Source organism: Rhineura floridana, chromosome 7 (genome assembly GCF_030035675.1).
Source record: "Rhineura floridana isolate rRhiFlo1 chromosome 7, rRhiFlo1.hap2, whole genome shotgun sequence".
NCBI lineage: Eukaryota > Metazoa > Chordata > Lepidosauria > Squamata > Rhineuridae > Rhineura > Rhineura floridana.
This window is the reverse complement of record NC_084486.1, coordinates 108,441,071-108,461,129: the sequence shown is the minus strand read 5'-3', so window position 1 is coordinate 108,461,129 and position 20,059 is coordinate 108,441,071. Positions and strand designations below refer to the sequence as shown.

At 42.2% G+C, this 20,059-nt stretch overlaps 1 protein-coding gene across 5 annotated transcripts; it reads left to right on the top strand.

The window, feature by feature from the left end:
* Positions 1-1,628: 1,628 nt before the first annotated feature.
* Positions 1,629-19,060, top strand: FAM124B (family with sequence similarity 124 member B). Of its 5 annotated transcripts, XM_061634448.1 has the most exons (6): positions 1,629-1,867; positions 2,086-2,275; positions 6,496-6,530; positions 8,833-9,039; positions 14,228-14,970; positions 17,714-19,060. In XM_061634448.1, the coding sequence occupies exons 4-6, from the start codon at positions 8,964-8,966 to the stop codon at positions 18,356-18,358; spliced, it is 1,464 nt and encodes a 487-aa protein (XP_061490432.1). In that variant the 5' UTR covers positions 1,629-1,867; positions 2,086-2,275; positions 6,496-6,530; positions 8,833-8,963; the 3' UTR covers positions 18,359-19,060. The 5 variants fall into 5 exon arrangements, with proteins under 5 accessions (XP_061490432.1, XP_061490436.1, XP_061490435.1 ...); XM_061634452.1 differs by lacking the exon at positions 8,833-9,039 and having other exon boundaries at positions 1,630-1,867; XM_061634450.1 differs by lacking the exon at positions 2,086-2,275 and having other exon boundaries at positions 1,840-1,867.
* The last annotated feature ends 999 nt before the right edge of the window (positions 19,061-20,059 follow it).

Genomic DNA, 20,059 nt, shown 5'->3' with positions numbered 1-20,059 from the left:
CTGTGTGGTAATATGTAGAAAAGAAAAGATGCCATTTCTTTAAAGTGCAGTCTTACAGTCTAGGTCCAAAGCAGAAGGTATGTAGGTATGTATGGATTGATTGCACTTGTATACTGCCCCATAGCCGAAGCTCTCTGGGCGGTTTACAGCAATCAAAAACATTACAACAAACATACAATTTAAAAAACATATTTTAAAAACAATTTAAAACACTATTTTAAAATTTAAAACAATATAAAAACAATTTAAAAGATATCTCTTACAACTGGGGAGAAGACTGAGCCTGAAAGTGGAAAGGAGGGGGAACCTACAGTCTGCCAATTGTTGGACTCCCAAATCCCACCAGTTGTAGCTAACTGACCTAATGGTCAAGCATGATGAGAGATGCAGTCCCCCAAAATCGGGAGGGTCAGATTCCCTATTCCTGAGGTTACCAGGACTGTTCATAGCTGAGCTGACATTTGAAGCAGGGTCTTCTGCTTCCTACTCTTAACTGCTGTGCCCTGCTGCCAGTCCCTCTGCCACTTCAAAGGAAGATTGATGATGGCAGGAAGCAGGGCCTTCTCTGTAGTGACCCCGATCTTTGAAATGCCTTTTCTAGGGAGGCTTGCTTTACCTCCTCTATTTTCCTTATGGCACCAGGTTAAAATATTTTTATTTCTTTTCCCCAGGCCTCTTAGATGTTTTAGTCTGAGGCTAGCATTTTGTTTTATGCTGCTCTGCAATCTCTTGTTTTAGTGTGATTTTATTATTTTGTGTCATAATTGTGTAAGTTATGGCTGAAGAACAAATAAACACTTTAAGGCTGCAAGCCTATTCCTGCTTACCTGGAATGAAGTTCCATTGAAGGGGGGGCCTTACATTTAAGTAAACATGCATAGGATTGCACTGTTAATAAAATTAATTCTACAGTCCAAACAGCATTAAAATGAAAGTCGTCTTTAAATTATTGGTTGAAGACACTTTGAAGGCTCAGAATGAAATTCAGAGAGTAGGCTCTCTGGGTTCTCCTCCAGTATTGTCTACATCAGCATTGAAACCTGTGGTCCTCTAGCTGTTGCTGGACATCCAGCTCCCATGGTTCAGACCGCTGGCCGTGCCAACCTCCCACAGCTAGTCTACATGCCTGGTGGTGGGTCTCTGTGGTGTCCGATACAGGTTTTCCTCTGGAATACAGTGGGAAATCTGAAGCCTGGGGGATAAAGGCATCTATCCAGGCCTCTCTGTCTGGCACTTGGCACTCTCCCCAGGCCACATCCCTCACCAGCTGTCCTTCACAGGCGGCGTGTGTGTGTGGCTGCCTAGGTGGAATGTATCCTTGCATTCTGACAATGCCTCTTAATGGTCTTCATGGACGTTACAGAGGGGTGCGCATAGAAACTAGGCTGCTATAGGAAGGTAAAATTTGCATTTATTGCTCCGCCCACTTTTGCTCCTGGCACGTGGCCCTCAGAAGGTTGTCAAGAAGGGCTTGCGGCCCCGGCTGAAAAGGGTTCCCCGCTCTGTATAATAGGGATTAAACCTAGCACCATCCATATACAATCATGCGCGCTTCCACTGAACTAAGTCCTTCTGTCCCACCCCTATTTAAACCCAAGCTAAATAATTGCATTGGCTGGTCGTCGCTTTGCGTTCCCGGGCAAAACTCAGGACGGAATCACATGAGAAGAGGGAGAGTGGCCCCGCCCAGCGTGACGTATGTAGGGGCGGGGCCTGAATAATGGTGCTGGGCGGGCGAAGCCGAGTTCTTGACTCACTTGTTGCAGGATGGGATCGAGTAAGTGCTGGAACAGCAGCCGGAGGATGCTCCGCCGCCGCCGCCGCTTCTCGATAAGGGCGTCATGGAGTCGAGGGCTGACTCTGCCAGGTAGGCGCGGCGCTGCTGGAGTAAGCAGGAAGCCGGTCGCTAAAGCGTTTGTTGTTTGGTATCCAGGCTGCGGCGGAGCTGCTTTTCGGCGTCCCACGCTGCTCTTCCCTGTTCCCTTATCCTTACTCCCCTTCCTTGCAGCGGGGGTGGGTGGATGTGTTTCAGCAGAAACAAGGGTAATAGGCGTCGGTTTGTTTGTGCTCTTTCCTACGGTTCAGGGTCTGCTCCTTTAACCCGCCACCCCGAAGGCCACTTTCCAAACTCTTTTGCCCAAGCTGCGAAAACGAAGGCTCCTCTCTCCTCCAGCCCACCCCTTTCCAAGTCTCTCCGTCACCTGCAGATGACCGTGTTCTTTCACTGGAGCGGAGGCTGGAAACAGGAGTGATGTAGCTTTCAATATTTCATCAGGTGAGGTGAAAGTGGTGTAAGTCAATCGACTCCAACTTCTTCAGACTTGGAACCCACCACTTTAAACCCAAACGTACATTCGGGAACCCTTTTTTGTTTAACCATACGTTTTGTATGATGGTAACGCCGCTTTTGATTCCATAAAGGAAACCACAGACCTGAACTTGCAAGATCTGAACAGGGTGCTTCATGACAGATGCTTTTGGAGGTCACTGATTCATAGGGTCGCCATAAGTCGTAATCGACTTGAAGGCACGTAACAACAACACAACGCCGCTTTTGCAACCACCTTAAATCTGTGACTGGGTTGTGGGTCCTGACCCACTAGTTGAAGACCATTGGTATAAGTCATCTGATGGGGCTGAGAACGGGAGGAGCGTACAAAGAGCATTGCAGGATCCAACCAAAGGTCGGTCTAGTGCAGCATTGTGTTTCGCACAGCGGCTGCCTAAGTTGCCCCTGAGAAGCCCAGAAAGCAGGATATGAGGGGGAAATAGCTGCTCCTCTCTGTGCCCCCCCCCCCCGCAACTGGTATTCAGAGGTGCACTGCTTCTAACCTAAACATAATACCCTTCTGATTGTAAATTGTTTTAACCAATTTTAATATTTATATATAAAACTATTTCTATACTGCCATAACATTAAAATACCAGGGTTCTGTACAACAATAAAACAGCATTAAAAACAATACAAATTATCAACAGTGGATATGAAATGAAATGAATCTTTATTTTTCAGAGCCTTTTACATATGTGCTACCACAATTAAACATGTAAAAGGAAAATACATATTAAAATACAGGTCATATTACAACAAAACACAGTTGAACAACATAGAGTAGAAGAATAACAGTACATTTCAAATAAAATTTCCTCTCCTGAGCGAAAGATACCCTGACCCCACCCCATGTCTTAGTGTATAGATACTACAGTCATAATAGCGCTGGGGATGATTAAAGTGGATCATTAAACAGATGTAAAAGCCTGTCTGCATAGAGCCTGAAAGGCAGAAGTGAGCATGGCTGCTGAATCTCTGCTGGAAGAGTATTCTACAGCATGGGACCAGCGACACTAATTATAATAATTAGATATATTAAAAATGCCATCATGACTAGTAGCTCTTGATAGTCTTTTTCTCTGTGAATTTGTTTATACGAGTCTTTCCTTTGCAGATCAACTTTTAGTTGCAAATAGTGAACTATTTCCAGTTTTCCTTTTAATGTTTTAAGAAGGGCATGTTTATTCAGAAGTAAATCCCAATGATTTCAGAGAGACTTGCGTCCATGAGAGAATTGTAGCACTAGGCTTACCTCAGAAAGGCACCTCTGAGTAAATTCTGTTGAATTCATTGGGGCTAGTTTCTGAGTAGACCTGCCCAGGATTGCGCCATTAAGCTTGTAACACAATGTACACATTATTGGTTCTGTCCCCAAAGAGATTTATCAAGCGTTTGTGAGATATGCAGTTCTTTTCATTCTCTCTCCTCCTCCCATTGTATTCACATAATAGATAGTTTATATCTGCTTTGTTTTTTCCTTCTACTTGCGCACACATCCTTCGCTCTCCAAAAATATGGATGTATTAAGTGTGTATTGCAAGGAGCCTTTCACTGTCTATTTAACTCTTGGCTTACATTTGGTGCAAAGTAGATTTACGGTACTATTCTGTTGTTGAATAAGGAGCATGTAAAGGGTCATATGATGGAACCCTTTGTAGTATCTATTTTTTAAATTTTATTTAGACATACATAAATGTTTTTACAGCTAAATCAAGAAAAAATCTTCACAAAGTAGTATATGTAAAAGCAAAAGTAAAAGCAAAAAAAGCAATTCCAGTTTGCAAAGAAATATAGCACGAGGTTGCCATGGTAGCTTGCACTTAGTCATCCTCCTGGCTTGGTTATTTGAGAAATATGACCTTTTGACTTAGGTTTCGCTTTGGTCTGTGGCTTCTCTTCTTGCATTTCACTCAGAACTGCTATGGGAACAGTTCTGTAGTCTCCAAGAAAATGAGGTGATGTCTTGGGGGAGGGGTGAAGAAAGAAGAGAGTTGATATGGCTCTTAATAGATTGTTTTAGCATTGTGGTGGTAAACAGTGACCTATCTGTGGGAGCAAATAAAATCATTATTAATGTAGCACTATCAGCGTATGTAGCATGTTAGAAAGCAACATAAGCAAAATATAAGTACAATCTCTGACTTTAGATCAAGACGCTGGAGAGGCAACAAGGGATAAATGCAAGAAAATGCAGTTGCTCATTTAACCTTCAATCTTATACACACTTAACCTTGGAATAATTCTCAAATGAACTGGCATTTTCTTATATTTTAGGATTGTCCTGTTAGTTTTGTTTAAGTTGTGGATGAGGACTAAGGCTGCAATCCTAACCCCATTTACCCAGGAGTAAGCCCCACTGAATTCAATAGAATTCATGGTTAGAGTTGCACTGGAAGGATCTAAGCCAGTGGCTTCAGAGAAGTATGTTTTGAGCTGGGGTTTGGAGGCGGAGTGTGAGGTAGCAATGCTACTTTTGATCTTTAGAGCTAATCTAGTGCAATGGCTAAGAGACTGGGACATGAAATACCAAGTATTATAATCAGCATAAAACTTGCTCCTCCTTTTAAGGAAAGGCAAATCTGCTTAGAAAGTTTCTATCAGTCCTTAACCTCACAAAGCAGCAGTGGACGAACTTCAGCCTTGCATTCCCTACTTATTTTGTTTACTAGAATCCCTATGGTCCCACTATGTTTCTAGTTCATAAAGCAAGAATGCTTAACCGGGATCCCTTTAACAGTCGAGGCATAGCTGATGTAAGTAACTAGCACTGAGCAAGCACTACAGCTTAATAAGGTCATTATCTTACTAAATCAGACCATGTTTGATATAGTCCAACATTCTTTGCAAGAATCCCAGCAACCTACAGTGTTTGATGGTCCACCTGAAATTGCTCCACCATGGTCTCTCTTCCTCTCGGTCCTCATACAACAGACCACCTTTTGCTCAAGAGTATGAAAAGTGTGAAACTCCCCTTTACTAGTTCAAAATTGGGATACTGTTGTCCTGTAGCAGTATGATGTCCACCGTGCACTATATTGACAAGACACCTCGAAAACAAAACAATTAAGCACTTATCTTTTCGGCGCCAGGTCAAGACTTTCCTCTTCTCCCAGCCATTTTAGCATGTGTTTTTAAATTTGTGTATTTGTTTTTAATGTTTTTAATTGTTGTAAACCACCCAGAGAGTTTCGGCGATGGGGTGGTATACAAATGTAATTAATAATAATAATAGAGCTGAAAATAAGCCTGCACAGCTTTTGTTGCCTTTTATTCACTAATATTTTGAAGCTTAGAATCTGGCAGATGGCAGGAGTGGGGGTGGGGAGGTCCATCCTTATGGAATGACTACTGAGAATGACTCTCCTGCACACTTGGAACACAAGAAGGTGCTGTTAAGGGGGTGCTCTCCAGGGGCCTTGCAATGGGGCAGGATATGCAGAGGCCGTAGGCTCTGAGGAGTATTGGTTGAGTCTGTTTGGCTATAGATAAAGGTTAAAATTACTAACCTATGGGGAGTTAAAATAATAGATTTTTAGAATTAGAAAGGGCTTTGAAAGTAATTTAGTCATTATCTACAGCGTTGCATAGTAATCCTGAGCCTCACCTAGAGGCTCCTCCAATAGCCGCGCCAGGGAGTCTCCATTCCACTGCTGGGACTCTGCTCCCTCGGCAACAGAGGCTTTGGACTGTGATGCTTTATTTGGGGGGGGGGTGTCAGCCAAGGGTCCCATCGGCTTCTTTGGTCAGTCCTCTGGGAGTTAGGTGGACGTGGCCCAGACAAAACACTCTCCCCTCCTAAGTTAGGTTTTAATAAAACATTTCTGCTTTCTTCAAGCCCAATTGTCAGAGGGCGTGAGATCATCCTTGAGACTGCTGCTTGGGGGGGGGGTTAACTCTCCCCTCCCCGGCAGCACTCTCAGAAAGACTTCCCCGCCTCCCTTGCAACAATTATTGAATTGGGCTTTATGGAGTGAAGGGCTTTTTTGGATGGGTCACAGTGTACCCAGCCCATCTGGCTTTCTTGAAGCAGCCCTGCCATCAGTTGGCAACAACACCAAAGGAGGAGTGCCATTTGAAAGCACCCTAAATGAAATGAGAGGTCTTGGATGAACCAGATTATCCAAAGTACCCCATAAGAATAATAATTTCTTTTTTTTTTTCAGGTTACACTGCTGTGGATTGATAGCATTTGCCACAAGTAAGTAATCTGATTCTTATAGTATATATGCTTTGATTTAAGAAGGAATGCTAGAGATTTGAAGTCCAGAGTCTTTTGAAAACTAGTCCACAAACTTTAGTTTGTTGGGTTCTTTCCATTCTCTTTGAAGAATGCAAAGAACAGAAGCCTTGTTTTGAGCTGTAATTCTAGCGGCTGTCTGAATACCAATGAGGTTTTCTGCTTTATGAGAACTGGTGCTGCTCATCCTCCCCAACTGCAATTCTTATGACAGACTGGCATGAATTAGCATTACTTTCTTACAGATAGATGTGTATCAGCCTTCCTCCACCTAGTGCCTTCAAGATACTTTGGACCACAGCTCCTATCAGCCTCAGTCAGCATTACTGTTCCAGTGAGGACTGATGGGAGTTGTAGCTGAAAACATCTGGAGCACACTAGGTTGGGGGAGGCTGATACATACATAAGTCTTCACCCGACAGAGGTTGCAAAGGGGGATCATAAAGACTCTACTTGAGGAATTGGCCAAAAGTGAAATTGCTGCTCATTCAGATGTGCTTTGTAAAGTACTAGAGATCACTTCTGTAATGCAGTGCTATATTTTAGTGTGTGTTTAAAAAAACCTTATCAACTTTTAAAACCAATTTTTCAAAACTACCAAGAAAAACATACTTCACGTACGTTGTTTGATTACAGCAGTGTGTGATGTTGCTTTTACCTATACAATATGTATGCATACTGTTATAAATAAGGTATATTCCTATTTCATGAGAATGTGATTGATGTTGAGAGCAACAAAATAAGCAGAATTTCTTGACAGTGGGAGATTCACAAGGTTGTCTTTTCCCATATGAATCTCACACTCTATGGGGTTCCCATTGGGCTTGGCCTGGAAGCTCCAGCTGGTGCAAAATGCTGTTGCTAGACTGTTGATGGGGACAGACTCTCCCCCACCCCCCCGGCACATAACACCAGTGCTTTAAAACTTGCACTAGTTGCCCATCTATTACCAGGCCAAGTTCAAGGTTCTTGAATTAATTCAAGTCCCTTAACAACTTGGGTTCTGCATACCTTAAGTACAGCCTGATTCCTTATATCCCTGCCTAATCACTGAGTCACTGTTAGTGTTCTCCCATGGCTCAGACGCATAGCTCGTTTCCACCAGGAACCGTGCATTCAGTATTGTGGGCCCAATTCTGTGGAACTCACTCCCAGCTGAGATCAGACAGGCCCCCCTCGGTGTTGAACTTCCAGTGCCTTGTGAAAACCTTTTTATTTCACAAGTCATTTCAAGTAAGTTTTCTGACTTTATTGTGTCTTTTTAACCTTACTGTACACCGCTTAGAGAATATGGTGTTAAGCAATATATAAATTATTCAAATAAATAAAACAAACTGTTATGTGATAGCCAGTTTATTTAAAAAAAAATTGATTGTTGACTTCTTCCATTATAGCCTTTTCATCATCATATAACTCATGACCACTTGCTTTTAAAATAGGTGAATGGTCATCTTCTGTGGAATAGCTGAAACTGTTCTGAAACGGCTAGTAGCTGTGCTTCAACACTAACTACAAATGAGTGGTTTTCACACATGATGAATGAATTACACATGAGAGTAGAAAGCAATGCTTTAGGCTGCAGTCCTAACCCACCACCCTCAGGCTTTGCAGAGCCATTGCCGCAGTCCAGCCACTCATGGCAACAGTAGCAGAAGGTGTGTGAAATGATTAGACATTATCTCTCTGGCAGCTCCAGGCTGGGGCAGCAGTGAGGCCTGATGTCAGGCAGCAATGGCTGTGAGACCAGCTTGGGATCCAGGGCATCACACGCTGCTTCCCACCCTCGGAACGTCCCATTTCAGGGCTTTTTGCTAGCATGGAAACCATCAGCCGCCCACATAATCTGCAGATGGAAGAGGAAAGTCGGCATTGACAGAGTGACCCTTGTATCACTCCTTCACTGGTGGCCAGCAGGAGGTTGGCTGAGCCAGGAGAGCCAAGCGGAGAGGTGCCTCCACTCAATCCCAATCCCCCACAGTCCCATGTAAGGGGGTTTGGATTGCTCTGCCCATTTCACTTACATTTTTTATACTTTCCATACAAGAGCAGTATCTTTCTTTGTTGGCATTAGAGAGACACCATAGGAGTTGCATCTGGCCTTGATTGGGATAACATTGGCTAAGACAGGGACAGTCAAACTTCATTCTTTGGGAATCTAACTCTCAGCTATTATATTTACCATTCCAATGAAATTTATTCAGGAGGGACTTTTTTCTCCTTTTCTCTCTCTGGTTCCCACCCCCCCCCTTTGGTGGAGTTACAGAATTTGAAAAGACCAAATTTTTGAGGCTTCATGAACAATTCAAACGGAGCTGCCTAGAGAGGCAGAAGTGACAATGTAATGCCAGCTACAATATAAATTACCAATTAGAAAAGCTGTCAAGGGCTTGTTTCATGGGAGGACAAAATGTGGGCTATTTAAAGCCAAAAGACAAATTTAAGGCCGGCGGTGCCTGCTGCTTGCATAAAGGTAAGCTTTATCTTTTCTAAACTGGAGAATAACACAAACTTTCCTTAAAAGGTTAATTTTACTTTTTTATAGAAAGAATGAAATGAATATGGTAGCATAGCAGCCAATAGTACAGGAAAAGATAGCTTAAAGGAATATCTAATAATATTCCTCTTATAATTATAAAAAAAATAAGCCAAACCACTGCGTTACTCAGAGGAACCATAAAGGTTATATTCACATGTAACATATATCATTATCATCAACAACATCATCCTTTTTATTTGTATGCCACCTTCCCACAAAAATTTTCAGCTTACAACAAAGTAAGCAACAATTACAAAACAATTTCATAATAACAAAAATAATAAAGCCCCAATAGAACGATAACATAACAAATATCACAGCAAACACAACCCCCTTTTTAACACTATGAATATAACATTACATCCGTTAGCAGGCAACATTATGCTACTTGGCAATACAGCAAAAATAAAAGGAAATTGGACAGTTTCAACTTTGCTCCTAGAGACACCCCACCCATAATGTTACAGTCCCATTCGTGCAGCAGTTTTGTACAAGCCCCCCAAAGGCAGGAGGTGGTGCGGCAGCCTGGGGAAACACCCCACCCATGATGATATTCATCATCATATATGAGAATGAAATAACAATTATGTTTATACTTACGTGGGATCTATTGAACTGCACCTTCTGAAAAATATTGCCTTAACCTATTTGGTATGCTCAGTATTGTAATTTGCCTTAATTGTATAAGGGAGCAGTTCTGACTCCCAGCCGGGAGTGGTGGAGCTACTGCTGTTTTCAGAGCCCTGCTGTCCAAGCCAGTCAGGGCCAATGTGTGGGTGGGTTCTTCCTGATTTTGCAGAGGGACCGGGTTCAGGCCCATCACTGGAAGCTGGACCAGCTTAGGACCCAACTGGTCTTTGGTCAGCCCAGCTCTGCAACAGAGCCACCATATTTTGTGGATTTATACATTTTGTGCCCACCTCTGCTTTGACAGGTACAGTTAGGACATCTATAGCCATAAAGGTCCCTGATATTATTAGTTAATTAAATTAAATTTATTTCCTGCCCTTCCTTCCAGAAGGAGTCCAGCGCAGCAAACAAAAACACTACGAACCACTCAAAAACATCTTAAAAACGAAAGATTTAAAAACTTGTTAAAACAAAACTTCTTTAAAACCATAGTAAAACAAAGTATCTTTTAAAAAAGATTTTAAAATATCTAAAAAAGTAATTCCAACACAGATGCTGACTGGGATAAGGTCTATTAATACATATTGGTGGAATCCAGAAAAGGGATACCTCCACTGCTTCCTGACCCCTTCCAGCACTGTGGATTGGAGGTTAGGATTGCTCTGTGAGGCTGAAATCCTATGCATACTTAACCTGGGAGTAAACCCTTGAGCCCTATTGGACATGGTGGGACTTGTATCTGAGCAAACAGAGTTGGGGTTGTGTTGTAAAGCAAGTAGGGATGGAAGGAGCCATTTATTTCCGTATCAATTTGGTGTGTTCATTCATAAGCCTGTTCTGTCCCATTTCTGCATTGGCCAGACAATTATTATTTGTATTTAAATAAATATTTTTTCTCAGTGTGTGCATTTCTAAGCATAGGTTATCCTAAACTATGCATTTTAAACCTATTTTAGTATGTTTTCTATTTTAGTATGTTTCCTAAAATTGGCTATATAGGGTTATGTCATGTCCTGTTGTATGACTGAGACACAGAGAAAGACAGGTATGAACTTATGGCTTGCACCTCCCTACCTCTTTGTTCTCATAGAAGAATATGTTACTCCATCTTAGGATTCACTGGATGGTTTTTTAAAAGTATTTTGAAAGTAGCTGAGAAATCAGAAGAGTGAGAAGCAAGTGTAGAGATGTATCCATAGAATCGTATAGAATAGCACCGTTTTAAGGGGCCTATAAGGCCATTGAGTCCAATCCCCTCCTCAGTGCAAGAATCCAACTTAAAGCATACCCGACAGGCGGCTGTTCAGCTGCCTCTTGAATGCCTCCAGTGTTGGAGAGCCCACTACCTCCCTAGTAATTGGTTCCATTGTTGTACTGCTCTAACAGGAAGTTTTTCCTGATGTTATGTCGAAATCTAGCTTCCTGTAATTTCACCCATTATTTTGTGTCCTGCACTCTGGGACGATCGAGACGAAATCCTGGCCCTCGTTCCTCTCTCCAAACGCCCTCCTCTCAACTGAAGTAGACAGTGACTATGCTGGTTGGGATATTGATGGTCTAACCTTTGCCCAGAAGATATTTTACATTTCAAGAGCAATATGATAATTAAAAATATATTGCAAGATTAGGGTATATAGTGATCTGCATGATGACTGAAGCTCCTTAGCCTAGTATTTTTCACCATGAGAGGTACAGGTATCCCAGTCCTTCTACTGCAGTCTTTTAACCTAGAGATGTTTGGAGTTGAATCTGATGTGTGCAAAGCCATTGTGTTTTAAAGGTTGACTATGACCCGTGTTACCTCAGAAATATCTCTTAAAATATGCACTCCCCTTTTTTCCAGCTCAATATGGGTGTCACAAAGTCTTCACACACAGAACAAAACAAAAAGTGGGTGGGTGAAGAGAAGAATAAATCTGTGTATGCCAAAGCATGGGATATTGTTAGTGAAACCTATCTAAGTAACAGCTGGGGAAACAGGGCAACATCCACACTTAGGAAAATTAGGGTTTTCAGTAAGATAGAGTATTAGCATACTCCCACACAGGAAGGTTGTGCAGGAAAACAGGAAACAAGTGGCAATTACTGATAATAGGATAATTGCTGTATTGTGTGATGTCTTCTCCCCCCCCCCCCCTTGCTTTAGAAGCTCCCGAGAAAGATAGTTTTAAGCATGTGGTATCCAAGCAACACTGCAAGTGGAGCCATCTTTTGTTTGCTCTTTGCAGTGTCTTGAGTATGGGTTTTGCGTTTGCTGCAATCTGGAGTCTGCTTTACTTGCAGCTATGAAATCCCCAAAATGGCAGGCAATGATTCTGTCACTGTTATTCCTGCCTTGTTTAAACAAAATACAGTTAATAATATAGCATTTCTGCATATGGCACTCTTGATTTACATAAAATTTGCATTCCACTGCTATGCTCATTTTACAGTTGGGGAATAGAGTCTTTTGAGAGAGAAGCCACAGATTTCTAACCCAGATCTCCCTGACTGAAGTCAAATTTCTTATCCATTGGGCTATACTGGTTCTGGAACACATGAATAGGTATATCTTGGAACAAGAAAACGGTATTCCAAAAACTTTGTGGTAAAGAGAGGGAACTTTTTCCTTATGCCCTTCGTCCTTACTAAGGATACTCTGGATTAGTTTTAGAATAATGTCCTGGATCAGTTATGCATGTTAATTGGTTTAATTCTGTGCTAGTTTTATAGAAGCCAAACTGATTTCTTTTAAAAAGAGATCAATCCCTTTAAAACTATCAATCTTTCATCTGTGGTTAGAAGTGTGGCCCGTGAAGTGTTTGGGGCCTTAGCAGATGCCTAATTATGCTGACCCCTTGTGCCAGCCCTTCACCACTGGTAGGGTTATGGTTGGCAAACTTTGATAATTACGAGCTGCAGGGATCCTATCAATACTACCATAACTGCACAGGAAACTGCTTTTCTCTGAGTGCTTCCTATGCAGCCAGGGAAGCATTTCAATTGTTCATATGTAACAGTTAGCTGGTGATCTGTTTTAAATTTTTATGGTTTTTATTGTGTACATCTAGTTAAAATGAAATTGCAGTCTACAAGTATTTTTATAAATAAATTTTGAATGAATAATAAATAAACTGCATGGGTGTGGGGAATCGCATTGATCTGTCCCTTGGAATTGGGGTTCCCCAGGGCTGCCTGTTGTATGATTAGATCTCACTTGATCAGCCTTGGTCAGGTCACTGAGTTATTAAATGTTAACACCGCTATGTGGAATTTGCTTCCATGTGGCCTGGGCTGTAGTGGTCAGAAATCCAGACTAAGACTGGGGAGAACCTGGTCCAAATCTCCAGTGAGCCATGATGCTCAGTAGGTGACCTTGGGACAGTTATAGTCTTGCACTCCCCATCTCACAGAGTGGTTGGGGGGAGGGAGGGAGGGATGGGCAGACAGACTTGTAAGTCATCCTGAGGCCTTTGAAGGAGAGGTGGGATAAAAAATTGAGTGTGCTTAAATGTTCTAAAGGATTGAATCAAAGAACTTTATGCTTGCAGGATTGATTCCAAATCCATGACTTTGGTAAGTATGCAACAAATAAACAGGAAACATTTCTAGCAAATTTTCTCTTGCATGTGCACGTGCACACTTGGAGGTTACCATGAGGAAATAAGGCCTCTGGAACAACTGGAGCAGAGCCAAATGGCTGAGTGTGAAATAGCCATGCATAAAAGCCGGCATTTAGAAGCTATTTCCCTGAAGTCTTGTCTTTCCTGAAATTGCGTCTAGGAGATAGACATCTGTTATCTGTTGTATCCACATTGACGTCTCTTCAGTTGTCCTTTGTTCTTTAGAAAGAAGGGGGGGTTATCAGCACAGCACAGGAGGGTGTTGTCTCAGGAAGACTGCAAGTTTTGTAGAAATATACACACAAACCCCAACACTTGGCACAGGGATTGAAAGAAGAAAACAGTGCCGAGCCTTTAAAATATAACCATCACCTTGCATTTGCCCAGAGACGGCAACAGGGTCTGAGGAGCTCCCAGGGCTAATTTACAACTAACAATTTTATATTCTGTGTTTTATAGTGTTGGAAAGGAGCGGTTTTTCCATAACTAGAAATCTTGACAATTGGTCATTGCTCTGTACCAGGTTGCGTAAAGTCTTGCAGTAAAATAAAATTTGGAGTAGATCTTGGGGATTTGGAAGTGTGGCATAGTCTGCTTAAGCAGAGAAAATAAAACTCAGGCTGGGGAGTTGGGAGATGCAAGACTTCCCCCTCTCCTGTCTTATTAAATTTCTATGCATAACTTTAACATCCAATAGGCTGGTAATAAAAACAAGATTAATCTCTGTGTTGGTGCCATTCTGAGGTTTGTAAAGCATATAGAAGTGCTTAAATGAGAATTGGCTAAGTGCAAGTTTTAATTGTTTTACTTTTTTGTGTGTTATATGTGGGTCATATACCTGAATCTGTAGACACTGAGGCAGCAGTGGTATTATTACTTGTATTTTCAAGGTCACTATACAATGGATGGAAGGGCAGACTCCTTGGTGATGACTGTGCACCTGCTTGCCAAATCTGGACATGCAATACCCTTGCAGCAAGCCCTCAGCCAGCTTCAAGAATGGATTTGCCTAGATGTGTGCCTCTTCCTTGTATCAGAACGCACTTCTCCCATTAAGTATTATGAGACATACCGCCAGAAAAGCTTCAGGTTCCCTGGGACTTCTGTTCTCTTTTTTTTGCATGAGGACTTGGGGGAAGAACGGATTTTCCAAGTCCGTGACTTTTTCCAGCGCCCACCATGGCAACGTGTCCACATCAAAAGTGCCAGTGGGAAGCTGTCGTCCCATGTCCTTGATAACCAGGATTTCTATGGTCTGGATGAGCATATGCCGGTGTGGGGACTAAGACAAGTTCATTATGGCACGGAAATCCTGCGTGTTACGCTCTACTGTAGCTTTGATAACTACGACGATGCAGTGAGGCTCTATGAAACAATCCTGCAGAAGGAAGCAACCGTGCAGAAAAGCAGCTTTTGTGCCTTTGTACTGTACACGACAGAAAGCATTGCGGTCCAGCTCTGCTTGAAGCAGCTGCCTCTGGGAATGTGTGTTGACTCGAAGGAGTCTTCAGTGTTGCAGTTCAAGGTGCATGAAATCGGACAGCTGGTTCCACTTCTGCCTAATTCCTGTGTTCCTATCAGCAGCACTAGGTGGCAAACTGAAGACTATGAAGGAAACAAGATCCTGCTTCAGGTATTCTTCTGTTTATAAATGGTGGGCACAGTCAGCAAGGCATGGGGGAATGGCTATAGCTCTGGGGTAGAGCAGTCACTTCATTCCCCAGCATCAGTGATCTGATTTGGTGTAAGGCAGGTTCCTGGGTATGTTCCTATGCAATCTTCTCCAAACTGAATATCAGCATTGGGTCTTTAAATGGGCCATGAATAGGACAAAGCTGTAGTGTTAGGGCAAAACAAGAATGCTGTCTTCATGGATGATGATGATGATGATGATGATGCAAATATTTTGTACTAGTGGGAACTGCCCAGCGTTGCTCAGGAATTCTTAGAAAGAACCAAAAAATAGTGCAGTTTTGAAATCAATGGTTAGAATCAATTCAGAGCTAGATGGACCAATGGTTTGACTTGGTGTCAAGCAGTTTTCTATGTACTCCCAATCAACTTCTATTTATTACAAAGCAGTATCAGCATAGCATTTTTAAAATTATTATCCTTTGAACAGACACTGAGCAGACTCTACTTACCTTAATGTTCTCCAAATTTACATTTAGCTCTTTTTTCTTTTGCATTTATTTAAACAAACGTTGGGGAGGTTCACGTATTTGTGTTCAACTTTTTTACCTGCCTCCATCCTGAGTCACAATATTAAAAGAGCATTTTCACTTTTACAAAACAAAGCCAACAAAGAAGTCTAATATGGATTAAAATGTCTTGTACTTGCTTAGTCTTCAGCCATTGAAAGACAAAATGTTAAATGATCCTGGTAAGTGTCTAGACTTCAGCATGTTTCTGATAAGCCAGACACTAGTAGCAAAAAAGAGTCTCCCAGGCAGGGATATATTAGAAAACATCTTTTGAAAAATAAAAGCCGTAAATTATTATTACAGGTATATGTCAACAAGCAGGCTAGTAAAAGGTTTTGTGGACTTAACTGGATGGACCAGCTGGTCTCCAGGGAGTAAAGGGAGGGGTTTTTTTGGGGGGGGGGTAGCAGCAAGAACATCTTTCATGTTCAGCCTTGATGCATGGTTTGTATAACTTCTCAGTAACTGTGTTATGTATTGTATCTTTGAACAGTAGAATCTATATTCAGAAGTGACTTTAAATCAGGCGTGGGGAACCTGTGGCCTTCTGTACATTGTAGGACTGCTGCTCTCATCAGCCCCAGCATGGCCAGTGGTCAAGGGTGATGGGACTTGAGAGTCCAACATCTGGAGGGCCGGAGGTTTCACATCCATGTTCTAAATGCTTTTGTAACACAAAACACTTCAATCCACAATCATACCCAGTGTTAAGGTAATGCACCAGGCTGCAAGTGTTGCTCATGGCTTGCCATCTCATAGCTACAGTTTGTTGTGTTCCATTGGCCAATAGAGATATCTCACTGTGAGGGGAATGTGGCAGGTGCTGGCTGCTTCTATGCAATGTCCCGGTCAGTCTGATGGGATGCAGAAGTATCCAGATCAGAAGGGGGAGTGCATGAGGGCACCCTCATGCCACAGTGCAAGTGCAGCTACTGGAAAAAATACTATGTCTGGAGGTTTTAGGGGCAGGTTCCAGTCGGGAGAAGAGGGGATGACAGACACAGACATAAAGAAAGCACAAGTAAAGATTTTAATGAGGTGGAGGAAGGAAGTGTGTAGAGTGGAAGAAAAAATAAAGGAAGGGGGTTGCATTACCTCAGTGAAGGCTGAGGAACTGGGAAGAGAAGAGAGACAGGAAGAAAGAGGGAAGGGCTTGGGTCTGTTGAACCCAGTGGCGAGCCAAGAGAAAAGAAAAGAGGAGAGAACATAGGGAAACTGTATATTCACATGGAAGGAGATCCCATGATGAAACAGGGTCACCAAGCTCTCTGAGCAAGGGTCTTACCAGAGAGTCTCTGAAGATATGAGACCACCTTGGGACCTTAGGCAGGGCAAACTTGACATATATATTTTAAAGTATGAATACTTCAGCTTAATTAAAAACTGCACAAGGGCCCGTAGAATAGCTATAAATAGAATAGCTAAAACTTGATCAAAGATGATCAAGTTGGTGGATCAAGACTGAGAGACCTGAGGGAATTTTCTGTGATTCCAGTTAGGGTGCTCAGTGTATCAAGCCTGAATCTGCCATGTAGATGTGCCTGCAGTAATACTGAGTATGAACCTAGGTCTATCACTCAGCTCTAGTGTGGATTTGTTCATATCACCTTCATGTTTTCCTCTATTCAGTCTTTTCCTGTATTCATTCAGGGAATAATAATATGTTTTGGAGGGTGGTGGATGTTCAGACATATTATATTCCTCACTGATTAATAAAGATTGCCATAAAGGCAAGAAATGCTTTCACTGAAAAGACTGAAGGCTTTAGAAAGAGGATTGTCATGGCCCTCAATAAACACTGTTTTCAAACAATGCCCTAATGATAATTCTTCCATTTGTTTGAATTAATAGTCCTTCAAGGTAATTGCAAGGTGCAAATGAAATGTTTTTTCATGACATCACATTTTGTAATATCAGTGTTGTATTGATTATATATATTTGATTATGTGTATTTCATACGAAAAATACAAATAATATAATACATCACTTTACATCTCTTCAATGAGTTTTCAGCAGGATCTGAATGTCTTCGTAAAATGGTTATAATTTAAAAATTCTTAGTAGAACCCTCTTTAATTTTTGACTTGCAGGTGACAATTCCACAGGATCATGTGGAGACCTGATCACATGACTGATATCAGGCCATGCTTAACTTCAGTTTTTGTTTCATAGGTTCAAGGCAACTCAAAGCACAATGGGAATCAAGACCTATCTTCCAATATGCATGAGGAAGGCCTCCCCCACTACCACGCCAGTCCTTCCCCGTTGGCCATCAGAAGAGCTATTGTGCAGCCTAAAAATCGGACACTTCGAGCCATGAAGAATAAAAATAAGTCCATGTGGAGAGTAACATGTAGTCCGGGAAATCTTTGCAGTCGCTCACAAAGTAACTTGTGCTCTTCATCCCAGTCATGTAGTCCAGTAGATTCTTCTCTGCAGGATTTAGGCTCTTCCCACACAAACTTAGGCACCAAATGGAGACATTCCAGCCATGAACTCTGGCTTTGTCAAAAGGAGGAGGAGACTAATGTTGACACTGGCAATAGAGTGGTACCTCCTGAATGCAGTGACTCGCCACTAGGTAGGTTTTCGAAAGACTTACAAAATGGGCTTCTTCAGTCCCAAGCACCTTGCTGTTCATTCACAGGAGCTGGCTCCAGGATCAGCTTGCACTCTGAGGGCAGGAGCAATCTGTCATTGCCATATATTACCAAACGGAAGAATGGATCAGGACAGATACAGCTGGGTTTTCCCTTGGGAGCATCAAGAACAAGCCATGGAAATGCACAGGATGAGGAGGAAGAATTCTTTATATGACTTTTAAATATAAATCTCTTGAGGTTGATTTTTTTCAGTGCCTTATTTTTGAAATAACACAGAACAATCTGTATACTGCACAATGACTCTGTCCTTGTGTAGATACCCCAGCTGTCTATACTACCTTTTTATGTTAGTGTTAAAGGGAAAGCTTAAAAAGTAGTTTGCAAAATAGCAAATATGTTTATGGCCTAGTGGCTAATGCTAGGAGTTTAAAAAGAAGAAGATGGTTGTAAAAAACTTCATGCACTGGAGGATTATTGTGCAATAGATTGAAACAAGCCATTCATTTTAATGCTCCACAAGCTGACTAAATTTCATTAAGAACCTAGGAGAGATGAGCCTGTTCTGTTCCTAAAAGCTTTTAGCATCTCTGTGCTGCCACCAGCTGGTTGCACGATATGTTCACATTCTAGAGAGATGTGCTTTGCTATGTAAAATATCGACACACTGATGTGATCAGAGCTCTAAATTTCTACAACAGCATTGTATTGGGTCATATTGCTGTATTCCAACTATTATAGTTCTTCTCTATGAACCTTCCAGTAATCATATTGCTATAGTTTCCTAAAGTATAGATGTTTAATAGGTTTAGATTAAGAGGTGTATATAAACTTCATGCTGCACAATGCAAACCAAATGCTTTGGCTTAACAGCTGGGATTGCTAGTTAATGTGAATTTAAATGACCTAGCTTGTGAAATACCTTTTTCCTGTGTGTTTTCTTTGTCCGTGTTAAAATCTGAAAGTATGGGGCTTCTTATTGGGAGAGGTGCACTTGGTAGCAAGAGCCAGTGTGGCGTAGTGGTTAGAGTGTTGGACTAGGACCTGGGAGACCAGGGTTCGAATCCCCACACAGCCATGAAGCTCACTGGGTGACCTTGGGCCAGGCCCTGCCTCTCAACCTCAGAGGAAGGCAATGGTAAAAATGGAAATGGACTGCCTTCAAGTCGATTCTGACATGGCAACCCTATGAATAGGGTTTTCATGGTAAATGGTATTAAGAGGGGGTTTACCATTGCCTTCCTCTGAGGCTGAGAGGCAGTGACTGGCCCAAGGTCACCCAGTCAGCTTCATGGCTGTGTGGGGATTTGAACCCTGGTCTCCCAGGTCGTAGTATACGGCTTACCATGAAAACCCTATTCATAGGGTCGCCATAAGTCGGGATCGACTTGAAGGTAGTCCAAGGAAGGTACTTGGTAGCATTCTAGAGCTGGTTCTTGCTTCACGTTGTGACTAGTGATGGAATAGACTCGTCAGATTGAGTTTGGGGCTCTTCTTATTGGTACAACTGTCCTCATTTCCTTTCCACCCCACCCCCATTGCAGCTTATTTTCATAGGCTGTACAGAACTGCTGCTGCTGTGTGTCTCTTGCAGCATATACCCTCTTGTTATTTCTTTGCCCCAGTTGAACGCTAGAAGCACAATCCCTCTCCACTCTATTGCTGTGGCTGCTGAATGAATCCTGGTTGAACAAAAGGTTTATTTCTCCTTTTTTCTGGGTTACCTGATGATACTTGATAGCCAGATCAACAGCACAGTGAAATGTATACCAGTCCTCTTGCAAGTTCTATGCCCCTATCACGTTTCCAGCATGTGTGCCAGAGCAGGAATCGGCTATGCTCTGTAGAGGTTGAGCTCAGGAATATTAAGGTGTGCCAGATAAATGATGGTGTGTTTGGGTATGGTTGTGTTCATCTG

Excerpts from the sequence above, each read along its gene's own strand:
- FAM124B (XM_061634448.1), top strand. The coding sequence starts at position 8,964 with ATGGGAGGACAAAATGTGGGCTATTTAAAGCCAAAAGACAAATTTAAG. Across the intron at positions 9,040-14,227 it reads TGCCTGCTGCTTGCATAAAG|GTCACTATACAATGGATGGA; the intron begins GTAAGCTTTATC and ends TGTATTTTCAAG. Across the intron at positions 14,971-17,713 it reads GAAACAAGATCCTGCTTCAG|GTTCAAGGCAACTCAAAGCA; the intron begins GTATTCTTCTGT and ends TTTGTTTCATAG.